The 14,677-nt window shown below is 37.1% G+C and overlaps 2 protein-coding genes across 15 annotated transcripts in view; one reads left to right on the top strand and one right to left on the bottom strand.

Annotated features, from left to right (window-relative positions):
- The window catches only part of LOC102219092 (transmembrane protein 14C-like), a 2,235-nt gene extending 1,621 nt beyond the window's left edge, over nt 1-614 (top strand). For all 4 annotated transcript variants that reach the window (XM_014474007.2, XM_005812795.3, XM_023325997.1 and 1 more), the window contains exons 4-5: nt 138-225; nt 424-614. In XM_014474007.2, the coding sequence (XP_014329493.1) occupies nt 138-225; nt 424-484 (149 nt within the window). In that variant the 3' untranslated portion in view covers nt 485-614. The remainder of the gene's footprint in view (nt 1-137; nt 226-423) is intronic.
- Nucleotides 615-651: 37 nt separating this feature from the next.
- On the bottom strand, nt 652-13,200 carry mak (male germ cell associated kinase). 11 transcript variants are annotated; one of them, XM_023325852.1, is made up of 17 exons: nt 13,084-13,200; nt 11,050-11,210; nt 10,588-10,965; nt 9,103-9,157; nt 8,493-8,614; nt 6,325-6,407; nt 5,477-5,609; nt 5,162-5,333; nt 4,583-4,750; nt 4,215-4,460; nt 3,936-4,141; nt 3,671-3,810; nt 3,334-3,480; nt 2,523-2,609; nt 2,070-2,189; nt 1,801-1,902; nt 652-1,300 (listed from the first exon to the last, which is right to left on the bottom strand). In XM_023325852.1, exons 3-17 carry the CDS (start codon nt 10,686-10,688, stop codon nt 1,140-1,142), a joined length of 2,043 nt encoding a protein of 680 aa, XP_023181620.1. In that variant the 5' UTR covers nt 10,689-10,965; nt 11,050-11,210; nt 13,084-13,200; the 3' UTR covers nt 652-1,139. The 11 variants fall into 11 exon arrangements, with proteins under 11 accessions (XP_023181620.1, XP_023181622.1, XP_014329498.1 ...); XM_023325854.1 differs by lacking the exons at nt 6,325-6,407; nt 11,050-11,210 and adding an exon at nt 7,671-7,750; XM_014474012.2 differs by lacking the exon at nt 11,050-11,210.
- Nucleotides 13,201-14,677: the final 1,477 nt, after the last annotated feature.

Raw genomic sequence — 14,677 nt, 5'->3', positions numbered from 1 at the left:
ATTAGTAAAAAAAAAAAATTGAAAGGAATTCAAAACATAATAAACTGCAATTGCTTTCTTGTGGATAAATACGTTTGAACAAGGTTATTATCCTTCCTCATGACTCGGTTCACTAACCATCACTTTCAATATCGCAGCTACATCAGGAGCTCTGTCCGCCATCATGGGGAAGAGATTCTACGGGTCGAGGAAGTTCATGCCAGCTGGTTTGATGGCAGGAGCAAGGTTTGTTCTATTAGTGCATCAAACTCCAGAAAGGATATTTGCAGAGTGGGTAAAATAAAATTAAAAAAAGTGGATTTGGCGGTTTTTGAGTGGACTTTAACAATTGATTCCAAGTGCTAAATGTTCGTATTTTTTCAGCTAACTTGAAGTCATTTTATTTTTGCTTGAAGCGTTTTTAATGTGACCATCTCGTTTCAGCCTGCTGATGGTGGGGAAGCTTAGTTTGACGTTGCTCCAGAAACCTACAGCGTCCTCATGAGGTTAAAGTTCTTCAAGAACAGTATTCAGCTTCTATCTGGCCATGTTATGGAGCATCCTCTTGAAATTTGACATTCTGTGTTACTCTGGTCAAAAATGTTTGATAATAAAATGTATCATTTGTACAGAAATGTATGTCTTGTCTTTTTTTTTTTTTATAAATACACCTTGAACATCTATATGTTTATTAGTATAAAATAAATACAAAATGTTACATTTTTTTTCATTGCATGATACAAAGAGTCCAAGAGTTGCTCTACAGTATCAAGAGAATCCTTCACAACTGTAACCTAAACACAAAAACAGAAACTGTCTGAACTTAGCTTTGCAGACTTCTTGACAAATGGTTATTTACAACAAAATAAAAAGTTTTTAAAAAGGTACATCTCTCTGATGCGTTCAAGTCCTACTTAAAATATGCAAGCATTAACAGTTGGACTTGCTCATACTGGATCTCTAAAGAATACTTTGAGACTCCCTAGCAGTATTGGCAAACATGTACAAGCTGGTCGGTTTACCACATATTGGTGTGACATATTTATCCTGCGTGCTTGATGAGTTAGGTGGCAAAAACTGCTCAGCATTTATATTTGTTGTCAAAGATGAGGACACAAATCCAAGGACAGCAGACAGTCGTTGCGCCCTGTTTTCTTGGATTATCGGTTTCCGCCGTACTTGGATGTCCAGTCGACCCGGCCGTGAACTGGCTGCACCGCAGGAGCTCTGCTCAGGAGATTACCAGACGTTTTCCCCAATGCTGAAAAGCTGCTGCCCTTCATCTGAGTCCTGTCTGCCCGCCTCTTCCAGCCCTCGTAATCTGAAGGGAACCGGCAGACTGTTGTGTTTCTACTTCCAATTTACAACAAGCAACATATACGTATTTGACGAGTTAAAATATTACTGCAAAGTTTAGTTAACTCAATTTATTAAGTGAAACACATTGGACAGAGTATTTACACATGGATTGATGTGTCCAAGCCTTTATTCATGTTAATTATGAGGATTTTCTTTACTTATGAAAACAACATTTAAGATTGGAATATTACATATGACAAAAACATTTATAATACAGAAATGTGGGCTAAATGAAAAGTATGTCTATTACCTGCTGAAAGATTACTTTCAAAAGCTACTTTTAAGCTAATAAGCCTCAACAGGATGCATATTCTAATTTATGCAATATAACTTTTTTCTTTTTAAATCAGAGTAGTTATATAAAATTAAAAAATATAGAAATTTGCAATTAAAACATTCAATGACGTAATCAGCCAATTAATAATAAAGAAAGATAAACACAATCGGCTACAAAACGAGTACCTTCATTAGTTTCACTCAGTGAAGAGTTGGAAATGGGCTTGAGTTTTGCAGATTTGGTCTTTTCTTTTTTATGATCAGGAGAAGAATTAGAAGAAAGATTGACTGAAGTAAAGAAATGAGAGGAAAAGGTTGAATAACTTTTGAAAGAGAGGTGCAAAGGAATAGACTAGAAAAAGAGAACAGTGTCACTGACAAAGAAGCAAGCTTAAAATCAAACAGGTGTGGAAGGTTTTTACCATCTGAAAACAAATAACCGGTGAAATTCTTACTTGAGTGCTGGCCAGCCAAAGGGGCAAGCTGGATTCTCTGTCCCACCGTCCCAACCTCTTTCTTCTGGAAAGAAGGGATGTAACCACTGGAGAGGTTGTACTTGGTGCTCACAAAGTTCCCTTTAAGAAACAAAAGACACATTTTGAGAGTGTGTGTTTTGTCTGTGTAGACTGATTAATACAAACTCAACTAACCTAAACTAGGGTAAAACAGATAGATGAATTATAAATGAATAAAAATATAAAATAACAGCTGAAATCACAGCTGTTCCAGTTACATTTATTTCAGTCTCAGTTTGAATGACTTAGGTTGGAGTTGCCACAACTCTGGCTATTTAATCAAGCTTTCTCCCTAAATTGCATATAACTTTTGTACAGTAATGGAATGCAAATTTGAAATGTGTCTGCATTTGTATCACTATTTTTAACTTGTAAGTAATTTAATTGAAGTACCTTTAGACAGATCAATTTTCTCCAATATTCTTTCTTTGACAACTGTTTTCTCTGGGGTGCTATCCACCGATTTAGTGGCATTCTCTTCTAATCTCACAGCAAAATGGAGGAGTTGAAGAAGTGATGCAGGCAGTAGGAAAGAAAGAAAAAAAAAAGATTTAGGATAACGAAGCTGTAAAAGAAGAAATACTTTGAAATAATAGTAAAACAAAGACAGGTGAAGAAAAAATGAGAAGAGGTGAATACAGTTAGTGGTCATTTAAGAAGCATTTGATCTTTAACAGTCAGACCGAATCTCATAAATACATAATGAAAGGAAAAGACAAGGTGAAAGAAAGGCGGGCAAAGTAAAGGGGGTAGATATTGTGTGGCTGCTTACACTACAGACTAAAAAATGATCTAAGTAAGATCCTTAACACTTCCAGAGCCCTGAACCCAAAGCTTGTCTGCTGTGACCCTACAGCTGCTAACAAGCCTTAGAACTGTAGTTGAGCAACATAACATTATGGGGTTTTTTATTTGTTAATGTAAACATAACTTTATAAACGTTGTTTGAAAAATACATTTACTACACTTTGGAGTTACAAAAGGGAAAACTTGCACACCAAAACTGAGAAGTAGAAAGGCTAAAAATGTGACTTGTGAATGTATGAGATGAATAGTAATGTGACCATTTTTCCTTTTCAAACAGCATTATTACATGTACTGTATCTACATATTAAAGTCTGAGTCTCAGAGTCTGAGTTTGCTCCAGTGTACACTCTACAAAACACCATGTAGCATTTCTGCATTAGCCATTAGCTGTCGTTACCTGCATTAGCTCTGGTGACGGCTAATCCTCCTCCAATAGGGCAAAGTGGTTTATTTGCAATGTGTGAGGAGTTCTCCCACAGGTCCCGCAGTGTCATTGCACTCAACTCCTTCTCTCCAGAGGAAGTCTGACTCTTGCCAATTAGACCTTAAAACAACAAACATTTTACATAGCATTGGTAATGATAAGCAGGTTTAGGTAATAGGTGGTTGTATGGACTGATAAATGTATGGGTAAAGTACTGTATATGTCACAAAAATACTTATTTCATATTTAACTTTTTTTTTGATGAATTGTGCTCCTATTAGGCACAAAGAAGGCTGTCCATTTGTCTTACCTGGCAGGTAGCGAGACTGGCCGAGATAGTGCTGCCGTGCTGCTGATCCAGGAAGATTATAATCTGCTTGACCAACTTTAACATTGCTGGGAATTTTTGTAACTGTGCTAAATGAATATAGAGGTTTCTGCTCTTTGGGCCTGCAAACAAATTCAAATATTAATAATAATAAAAAAACAGTTTAATTGTTACAGTTTTATCAACCATACAATGATGCGCCTCATAACTGGAATTTGCCACACGTTTAGCACATTACAACACTTACTGTGAGCAGTGCTCTTGTTTCCTATCCTCCTCTGTAGTCCCCAGGCTAGGTTTCTTGGAGTTGGAGGCAGCGGTTTCCGATTGGTCGGATTCGTCCCAGCTGTCTGATGCCTTGGATACTGCCTGACCCCAGCGACGACGACCACTCTTCAGCAGCCCCATCCCGCTGCCGCCTGCAGCATTTTCACTGCCCATTGATGTTGCCTTCTGATAAAAAGAAAGGGGGGTATTATGTTTTGATCCATACAGAGGTGTTTAAGAATTGCATTAGGCTACTCACTGCGTGGCTGATGCCTTCGGTTTTACTGTCAACCTGAGGCATTGGGATCTGCTGAAGAGGCTGATGCTGAAAATAGTTTCTTGAAGATGCGGAAGCTTTGGAGTCTGACGATGACTGCTGGGGATCTGTCTTTGACTCAGAGAGCTGCTTCTGAACCATCGGACAAGCTTTGACCTTCTTAGCCTCTTGGCTCTGAGGACGAGGCCCCAACACCTGGCCTACTTGGAAGTAAGGATACCGCAAGGCCTTGCCGGGGAGAGAACAAAACGGGTAGAATATGTTAAACTGTTACTACCAATATACAATTTAAAAGCATGAACACTGGACTAAATGTTAAGCCTTTATGTCAGAACATTAGTTTTGCCTACCTGTACAGCGGTGGGCCTTTTCTTAGGGTCCCACTGCAGAAAGTCCTGCATCAGTGCAATAGCCTCCTTGCTGGCATTTGGAATAAGGGTCTTCAAGTTGGTCGGCACACATTGGGGAAAGCGGAAATTCATGGCAGATGCTAGTTGGTAGCCCTCTGGCCAATCCATCTAATTGTAAAGATGATCAAATCATCAGGTGCAAAAAAACAAACAAACAAACAAAAAAAAAAAAACGTACCTATCAAATTTTGTCTTTACAAGGCATTTTTAAAAGGGCATTTAACTGTTTTGTTACATAAAATATAAAATAATTCTATATTTTTGTTACTTTCTCAAACCCATAGGTCTGCAACCTGCAACTCTGGGGTCGCAATGGCTTCCACATTGGCTCTTAATAACTGGATAAAATGATAAAGAACCCCCCACCCCTCACACACCCTTTTAAATATAGATATTAGGGCTGAGCGATGCTGTCTTAAGATATCTTCGTAGTAATACCAATAAAATAGTTATAACTTTACAGGAGCAGCTAAAGTTAAGGCAGTCTTTTCCACCTCTTTCCATCCAGAAATTCCTCACCTTTTTAACGGTGCCCAGAACTTGGCAGATCTTAAAGATTTCATCCACTTCACTATTTCCAGGAAAAAGAGGTCTAAGGGTGTAAAGTTCAGCCATGATGCAGCCCACAGCCCATAGATCAATAGGAGAGCTGTAGGTAGATGACCTTAGTAACACCTCAGGAGCGCGGTACCTTGACGCAGACCAGAAATATCTCAATATAAAAGTTGATTTCAATCAGCATAAGATTTAAAAAATCTAAGCTCTTTGGCAAAAAAAAAACTACTGCTTTAACATCATACTTCTCCAAATGCAGGAAATCTATTTTTTTTTTACCATCTTGTTGAAACATAGTCTGTGTAAGGAGGTTTGGAGCGGATCTCTCTGGCCAGTCCAAAGTCGGCTATTTTAACCAGTTCTGGACCCATGCACAGCAGGTTCTCTGGCTTCATGTCTCGATGGAAGAAACCTGGAAAAATTAGAACTCAGAGTTTATAATCAGGCAGCAAGATAATGATGAAAATATGACAGGAAATATTTTGAATCCGCTCTCTGATTGGCTGAAAAATTAAATAATTAACTCCCTGCTTAGAAAAGATTACTACATTTCATTTTCATTCCTGCGCTAGATAAATTTACTGTGCGTCAGCTGGGCTTTAAATGTAAGACAATATCAACAAAATCCAGTTTTTATTTTTGTGTTTTGGGCCAAAACGGACAATCTTGTCATCCACTGACCGCCAGTCTTTTGAGCTTAACTCACTTTTGATTAAATACTCTATTACAATCAAACAACACAAATGTACCAGCAAATATTTCATTCACTCCACATTTCTAATGAGATGTGCGTTCAGAAGGTTGTGTATTGTAGGAAACTGAAAAATCTCTCCCATATTTAGATAATGGAATCACCTGTTTGTAAATCAATCAAATATAACCAAAGGGGTGAAAGTGTTTAATTGCCTCAAAAGATATATTTTGCTGTATGTCTCTATAAATTTTATTCAAGAGAAAGCATGGGCAGACCTAGTGGCTATACCTAACAACGCCAATGTATTTGCATATGCAATGTATTCCTTCTCATGGGTCACGGTGACAAGATTGTTTACATGAAATATATCAAACCTAAAAAGCAAAAGGTTATGTTACTTTTTCCAAAAGAGAAAAATGACAAAGCCCCTTACCATGCTTATGCACAAAAGCCAACCCAGACAGCACTTGAAACATGATGTTCCTAATTTCATTCTCTGTGAACATCTTATTCTCTCTAACAGCACATCAAAGAGAAAAAAGGAGAAGAAAGGATAGAAGGGAAATCAAAGAAAAATGTTAAGAAAAGAGAAGTCTGGAAAGGTGCATGCATTTTGGATGGAGGGATGCTTGGATGTTTATAGTGCTTTTATGCAATAATTTTTGCAACCCTTGAACTTTTTTTGGATAATTTGTCACATTACAACCCAAAATTTCAAAGTATCTTTTGTACTTTCTGTCATGTATCGACATAAAGTAGTACATACCTCTGAAGTGAAAGGATATTACACGTGGCTTTGGACATTATTTTTACATACAAGTGAATTGTTCAACCAATTTTCATGGCAGTTCTTTTTGGGTTTGAAACATTTAGGTAGTGATGGCCCCTCTTTCTAAATCCGCTAAGACTTAAATTTGATGAATAACAAGTTTGCAACATATTCTGAACTGGGTTTAGGTTAGAACTTTAACTGAGTCACTCTAACATACACTAAAACAATTAGCATTACTATTACAAACCAATCCACAGTAAATGTGGCTATATGTTTACAATCATTTTCAAAGTGGAAGGTGATCCTAACCCCTACTCCAAACCCTTTGCCACCTCTAATAGGTTTTCCTTATGGTTTTATGCTGCCATGTTTTAGCAGTAGGTTGTTTCAGGGTGTGCAGCTGTAGTTTTTCCTACCTCACAAAGCAACTTGCATGTTGGTGAAAAAGTAAAGCTTTGTTCTCTTCTGACCAGAGCTCCTTTAACCTGTTTTCTGTGTCCCCAACATTGGTCATGGCAGACCGCAAACAAGACTATTCTTGGTTTGTTTTCAACAATTTCATGCAATTCTCCTATTAAAAAAACACTGATTTGTGGAAGGGCATGAATACCTTTGAGTGGCTCCACAGAAAGTATATTTACACATGCATGCTTTTGTATGAAATATTTTTTTTCTTATTTGTGATGTTGTCATCTAGTTAAAACAATTAATACCTAAAGATAAAAAGGGACAACATCCATGCATCCTTTCATCACATAGAAACAGAACAGATCAGAGAGTTAGACAAATGTTTCCATCAGGCAAGTTATGGAGCGTTCACATACTGCAAGAATTTGATGCATTTAAAACAATGCAGCTATTGTTCTTTGGAAAATCACTTAATGCAGTGTCACAATTTTCCTCTGGAATTTAGATTTGAAAATAATGTCAATACTTTCACACTGAATCTTGCAGAAGGAAACAGCTCTCACAGATCTGAAAGCATGACCCCAGCACGGTACACCTACCGTGCTTGTGAATAAATGACAGGCCTTGCAAAATCTGAAAGCTTATGTTTCTTATCACTGACTCAGGAAACAATTTTCTTCTGTAAACATACAAATTGACATTTCATTTTGAGGGGCAGTCAGACAAAAAAAATCATCACAAATATAGTTCTCTTGTAGAGCAATGTTTAGTGACTATTCTTTTTGATTATAAAACACTAGGAACAGATTCTCTTGTCTATGTTTTGTTTTTACCGGAAAGACCCAACTGTGCTCTGCAAGTATACACACTGGGGTGTATCCTAACTGGCATAAACATCAAGGCCTCTTGAGATGAGAGTCTTAAATCTGAGGGCTGTTGATTTTTTTTTTTTTTTTACAATGCATTAGGAAATAAAATTAAAATATTCCTAGGAAAACATAGACAACAAACACCCAATAGTAATAATACTTGTCCAGGATTTCCCCCAGAAAACTTGCTGAGGCCGGTTCTAAGGGCGCTACAGCAGTCATCCAGCCACCCGCCGTGATTTTGAGTTAAAAATGTTGACAGAAAATTTGGAAATATCATTTGACAGTTACACATTTTTTAAAGACTGGTAGATTAATACATAAACACCAACTATAAAGTCTTAAAAAAGGTAATCATTAAAAAAACTAATAAATTAACAATACCAAGCCTGGTGGGGGCACAAGTAAAGCCTGGTGGCCCGCCAGGCTTATTATACACTGAGGGAAACCCTGTTGTCTAAAACATTTTAAGATACTTTTTTGTGATCCAGATATTTCTGATACTGTAATATCACTATAAACCATGAGTACACAGACTGTTCTTTCTCTTACCTGTCTTTCATTAGCTGATACAGGTTTTCTTTCATGTACTCAAAAACAAAGTAGAGGTGATCATTCTCTCTGATAACCTCCTTTAGTTTCACCACATTCGCATGGTTCAGTTTCTTTAAAGACTGCAGAGAGAGAGACAATGTCAAAGACAAAAAAAAAACACACTATAAAGCCTGAAAGATCATGCTTATTTATGTACATTAACAACAAATTGACACTTCTGCTAGATGGATGCACCATTCTTAGAAGATGCAGTGTCAATTTTGCGGTGAACGTCAACGCTGGTTTCGCAAATTTATCACCTTCTAATACATATTTCTGATGATCTCGATTTCTCCTAAAGAGCTGTAATTAACAGCGCTGAATGAATTCAATAAACAACCTGCAAGTCTCCGCAGAAAATATATTTCACCATAAAAAAGCCTTTTGTCCATACTTTTTCTCTGACTTCATCTTTAATCGGCACACTGACACTGAAGCTCCTGTCAAACCACTTCAGTTTCAAGCACTGACACTGGTTCTTGATCAAGTGTGTTGCATTTCTTGCATCTCAAAGCAGCCTATGTGAATTCCTTCCCTGGGTGTCAGTGATGCCAGTGACCATCCATACCTTGACTTCCCTTAGATTCATACATTCTTCCCATGAGTAGAACTTTCTCTTCATCCTAGGAAAGACAGGAAATTAAAAAATGAGATGCTGATGTGTAGGTGTGCAGCAAAAGAAATTATCTTATCTTGAACACATAACATAGCACTATTATTATCTTCACAGTAATAGCACTATGTCTTTTGTGTCACTCTATAAATAATTCAATCCTTTTGACGTGTCTTAAGTTGCAGCTTACATTATTACAAGAACAAAGCTTCAAGGGTCCAAGATTTTACTGCCACAGTGACTCTTCTTACTGTGAAACATTCCTTTTTCACATTTGGACATCACCAATTAATTTGCCAGTGTTGTTATAATATACGGTATGTTACCACATGCATGGGAAGCAGTGTGCCAACTGGCACTGGTTTATCCTCTCAAATCAACAATATCTCTCCCACCCTCTGGAATTACATAAGAGCTAGTCTGAGCACAAATCCTTTTCTCCTCATCTGCTCCACAATATCAGGAACCTGACACGCCCCACCCTCTACTTTCTCTGCCTTTTGCCGTCATCACATGTATTATCTTGCATGGTAACCAAACGATCAACAAGTGAACCCATCTCCCGGGTTTCTCGTCTATTATTGAACACCGTGGCCGCGTGTTGGACAAAGAAATGTAGGCTACTGGTTTGTTTGCACTATTGATCGCAAGAAAGTTGAAATAGGCAAATTAACCCAGGGCCTAATTCTATAGTTGTATATTACATCTGTTAACAATGACTGCTTGAGAATATCACAAATATTTCATATAACAAAAGCTCCACTTTAAAGATTTCCATATAACTGGATTTGTTTTTCTATTTCATTTATAGTACTTTGTGCTGAATATCTCAGAAAACAAAGCAAAGCAGTAATGTTTGGAAATATTTCTGGTCTCAAAAAATGGAGATATTCATATTGTAAAGGCAAAAAGAGGGCATCTCATTACTAATATTAAAGTAATGCTGATCTACAACAACAATTAATAAAGTATAAGTGAACCATCTGCAAAAAAAACTGCTGCAGGCTCTACCTGTATGCAAACAGAACCATCAAATTTGCCACCTAGATGTTAAGACTTCTGTTACTCTATAAAAGACCTTAGGACAGAAAAATATAATGTTCTGCGCAATTAAAATGATGTGTTGCTCTTGTACAAGTGTCAAAAATCAAAATAAAAACATTATAGATAACATCAAGACTGTAATTGTCTCATTTTACCATCAATATCAATAATTGTTGCTTGTCTGTTTTCAGATAAAAGCAATTAGAGCATGGTATATGTTTTGTTTTGAAGTTTTGTGTACATTCCTGCAGTTCAAATAATCATTGTTGAAAAAATATTTATATGTGAATGTGTCATATTATTAATCTGTCTAAATATTATTCGATTCTAATTCTGAATTTTTGCTTTAGGTAACCATTTACAATGGTTTAACAAGAAACAAAATGAAATCCCTACCTCTTGATGGCTACGAGTTCTCCAGACTCGTTGCTTCTCCCCATCAGCACACTGCCGTAGGTGCCATCACCCAGCTGCTTCAGGGTGGTGTAGCGATTCATCTTCTCTTAAAATTGTTTCATCAGCGTCTCAGTTCTCTTTATGTGTTAGGTGAGCAGCTCTGATGTAACAGTTGAAATTACTTTCCTGTTTTCTTCATTTGACCTAATGTTTGGTCTGACCGACAAAAGATTTCACTTCTTCTATTCCAAAATGAAAAATCTTCAACCAGGGAAAATGTTCCACATCTACTGAGTCAGGAGTTTAAAGGCCTTTTTGCAGTTTCTTGTCTTGTCCATCACCATCAGTGATGTAGTTAAGTTTGTAGTAAAGAAGCATCTGAAAATGAAAAAAAAAAGAAAAAGAAATCCATTAGCAACATGTCAATTCTAAATGGAACATTATTTATAGACTCCTAATCACCTTAAACAATCTCATAAATCTGAATTAGAAGAGAGACGGGATAAAGGTGATGCTCTGATCACTTCTTGTTTTTTGCCTGGATGAGAAGGATCAGGTGTGCAGTACTTTAGACGTGTAGGAAGCTGTGACATGATCACCCCGGGGTGATGACAAGGCCAGCCCTGGAGGGATTAGTCCATGGGAGATGTAAATAGGTTGTTACATCACCAACACGCTTACCGGCATCCACAACATCCCCCAAGCTCACTGCCTGGCAGGAGGATTTGATCGACGCCACAGGGTGTAGTGATCACACAGTTTGGTTGTTATGTTGAGGAAAATCCCCCACCCTAAAGGTTCCTGCAGAATTACAGGGACAACAACTACAGAGCCCTTACAATAAACCTCATTTTCTCTTTAAGCTTGCGCCACAGTGCCAGAAATTAATACGTTATTACAAAATAGTTGCTTTTATTTAAAATAGAAACAGACTGTTGTTGAAATAATATGGTGATGCTTATAGTTATAATTGTTATCAATAACATTTACATATTATTTTGACTTAGATTCATAGGCTTGAGAACAAAAGCAAAACAGAATAAATGTTGATTAAAGCCGTAGTTTTCAAGTAGTTATTGCGCAGAATATTGGGCATGTTTTGCTTTCTGCTTTTTATAATATCGAGCTTTTTACTCTGGTCGGTAGCCTGCAAAGGAGGAGCAAATACACTTCATCCAATCTTAGTTTGAAAACAGTGATGGCCGCCCCCAGCTTAGCTGTTAGTGTTTTGTTGCAACACAAGATACTCCCGAGCGGCTAAATGTGTTCTTACTGGCCCAAACCTCAAGCTTTTTTTTTTCAAGCTTTATTTAAAGTGTTTCAGTTTTCAGAACAGATTCATCTTTGGCTTATCATAAAAATGCGATTTATCTGGATACAACTCAAACAAAAATTAAACTTGTATCCTGGCTAAAATAATCAGGCATGCTGCAAAATAAGTTAGCAACAGTTACTTATTGTTGTTGTTGTTTTTCTAACAGTTGCCAAGCTACAAAGAATACTATATAAAAAAAGTCCCAAAGTACTTATGGTCAGTCTTTCAAGGAAATAAATAAAATGTTTCTTAACATGCTATTCCATTAAAAATACACAGATAGCTATATAAGTTTATATGTTTATCATATGTTTATCATATAACAAAGGCATCTAAAGGTCAAGAAATGACAAAAAATATATCGTTTTTATTGTATTTGTTTAATATATTTTATATATTTATTGTATTTGTTTTTGGGAGGATCACTGTCTAATATACACTATAGATGTTTCACAAAATTTCACTAAAATAGAGAAAACACAATGAATAGTAGTCATGTGTTGCTTACACAAAATAAATTAACTTCAGAGAAATAAGCTATGGACAAAGGCTATGTAAAGTTGATTTAATTATAAAACTCCCTACTATAGTGTAACTCATCTCCAAAATTAAGAATAATCTGTGCAACTGATCAGGAATTAAATGTATCTTTCTTCAAGTTATTATTATAGGTACTCCCTCGAAACAAGTACCAGCTCCATCCAGGTCGCATTGAGACAATGAGCAGCTAAAGGAGAATAAAGGCCAGAGGTCTGCTGGCCTGCAATCTGCTGGGGAGGGATTAAAAGGAATTAAGATGTACCTAGACCACATGACATTCGGAAGCTATTCAAGGTCAGTTCCTCTCAGATACCAACCTGACTGCATAAGGGGGAGAAAAAAACTACTTCGTGTGATAATGCTCACTGAACTAAATAATATTAACGTTACTTATCAGAACTTATTCAAATTCAGTAGCCATGCCTTCCTGAAAAACCTACACGTCAAACAAATAAACTGACCTTCATTAGACAGTTTTGTCAGGCAACTATACACAATTCATAGTGACCGCCGTTTAATAATAAGACCGTGCTTAAATTAGTTTCTGGCATGTCCGTTTCTAACAGCTCACTTTCTCCATTGCTTCTTATCAGTAAGCAGTAATTCCCTCTAGTTTTTCCTCTGTGTGTTTTTAAACTCACCAGTCGCTCGTTTCCGCAGCCGTTGTCTGTCTCCTCTGATAGCTCCTGATAAACTGGACGAAGTATCTGTATCACAGCTCACACGATAAACTGCGTGCGTGCGTGTGTCCGCCTGACTCCTTTCCATGGAAACGTACACACAAACGTGACTCCTTTGTTCGGCTACCAGGTGACAAGAAGCGCAATGCTTTGTGGGGAATGTTGTCCTTCAAGGACTAACCCTATTCCTAACCCTTTTGGAAATGTGTGACTGATAAATTAACATTTATGTTGACATTTTATATGTATTTTTTATTTAACCTTACAAAGATCTATTTTCAAGCAAATATGTCGAAAGTTAAGCTGGAGACAGGTGCCAGCCCCCTTCATGGCCCTTCATCGACAAGTATGTTAGATAAGGTCAAAAGTTAAAACCATTAACTAGCTTTAGCCCATTCCTATTTTTAGTTTCATTTTGACGCCCTCCACCCCCTCTTAAAAAAATGCTTCGAGAACGGAGAGGAAGTGAATAGTTTTTCTAACACTAAATACACTCCTAAGGGTCAGGAAAATTAACATATTGAGATTTACATCATGTGAAAGCAGTATAGATTTTGCACCAGTAGATGGCGCAGCATGATTTATTTTTTGGTTTACGGGGGAACCAACAACACTACAAACTTCACTTATTTGGACTCTTTTTTTTTTTTAACAAATGTCATAACCATTTTTTGTATGATATTTTCTGGGCTATTTGATAAGAAGTTATCTACTATTTATTAATTTATTCATAATTTTATTAGTCCTGGTTTGATTTTTAAGGGGACTATTTAAAATAGTCCAGAAGTTACACAGCTAAGCCGCTGTGGGACATCTGATGAAACTCCCCCACTGCTCAGACACAAATAAAAAGGAGAAACAGGAAATAAGAGATTAATTATTTTCAACATTTATTATGTTGTTGTGATGGAAAATAAAAACCCAAATGACAAGAAAAAAAGCTGCTGAGTGGAGGACTGAAGAGAAGGAGTCCCCTTCTTCTTCTGGTCCTAACAGGAAGAAGACATTTAAATTTATTTTGGACATTTGGACATTTAAAATGTCTTCCAGTTCTAGTATTCATTAGAATTTAAAGTTTATTTGTTTGAGGATTTGTCTGCTAGAAACCCTGGTTTTTAGCAGACAAATCCTCCATCACAGCACCACAAAGCTGCAGCACACATGCTGGCCAACTGGCCAAGAGGCCCTGAAAGTCAGTTTCCCAGCTAGCCTTATACTCTGCTAATCAAGAGGCAGAATGAAGCTGGAGCTCAGCAGCAACCTGAATTGGGGGAGAAATCCTACCTGCAGCCACCACTGCATGTAACAGCCACAAATAGTTTCTCTGTGTGTAACTAACGTCACATACTTTCTACATTATACTAAAACAGTAACTATGGTTGGGTTTAATTCTCTTTCATGCTGAGTCTTTAGTTTAAGACAGTTCAGGACGCCCCCTTGTGGATTTAAATAATCCCTGCACTCCTTTCAGAGCCTGAAATTTATTGCTGTTGTGTTTTTCAAAGAAGGAAACATTTAAAACCCATTACATTAAAGCAATAAACTGTCATGTAAC

This window comes from Xiphophorus maculatus, chromosome 21 (assembly GCF_002775205.1).
Source record: "Xiphophorus maculatus strain JP 163 A chromosome 21, X_maculatus-5.0-male, whole genome shotgun sequence".
NCBI lineage: Eukaryota > Metazoa > Chordata > Actinopteri > Cyprinodontiformes > Poeciliidae > Xiphophorus > Xiphophorus maculatus.
This window is presented reverse-complemented; position numbering and strand designations above follow the sequence as displayed.

What these genes read in the sequence shown, in the direction of transcription:
- mak (XM_023325852.1), bottom strand. Translation starts at nt 10,688, where the DNA reads ATGAATCGCTACACCACCCTGAAGCAGCTGGGTGATGGCACCTACGGC. An exon ending in TGAATCTAAGGGAAGTCAAG is followed by an intron (nt 8,615 to 9,102) that starts GTATGGATGGTC and finishes CTCTCTCTGCAG; the next exon opens with TCTTTAAAGAAACTGAACCA. An exon ending in AAACAAGAGCACTGCTCACA is followed by an intron (nt 3,811 to 3,935) that starts GTAAGTGTTGTA and finishes ATTTGTTTGCAG; the next exon opens with GCCCAAAGAGCAGAAACCTC.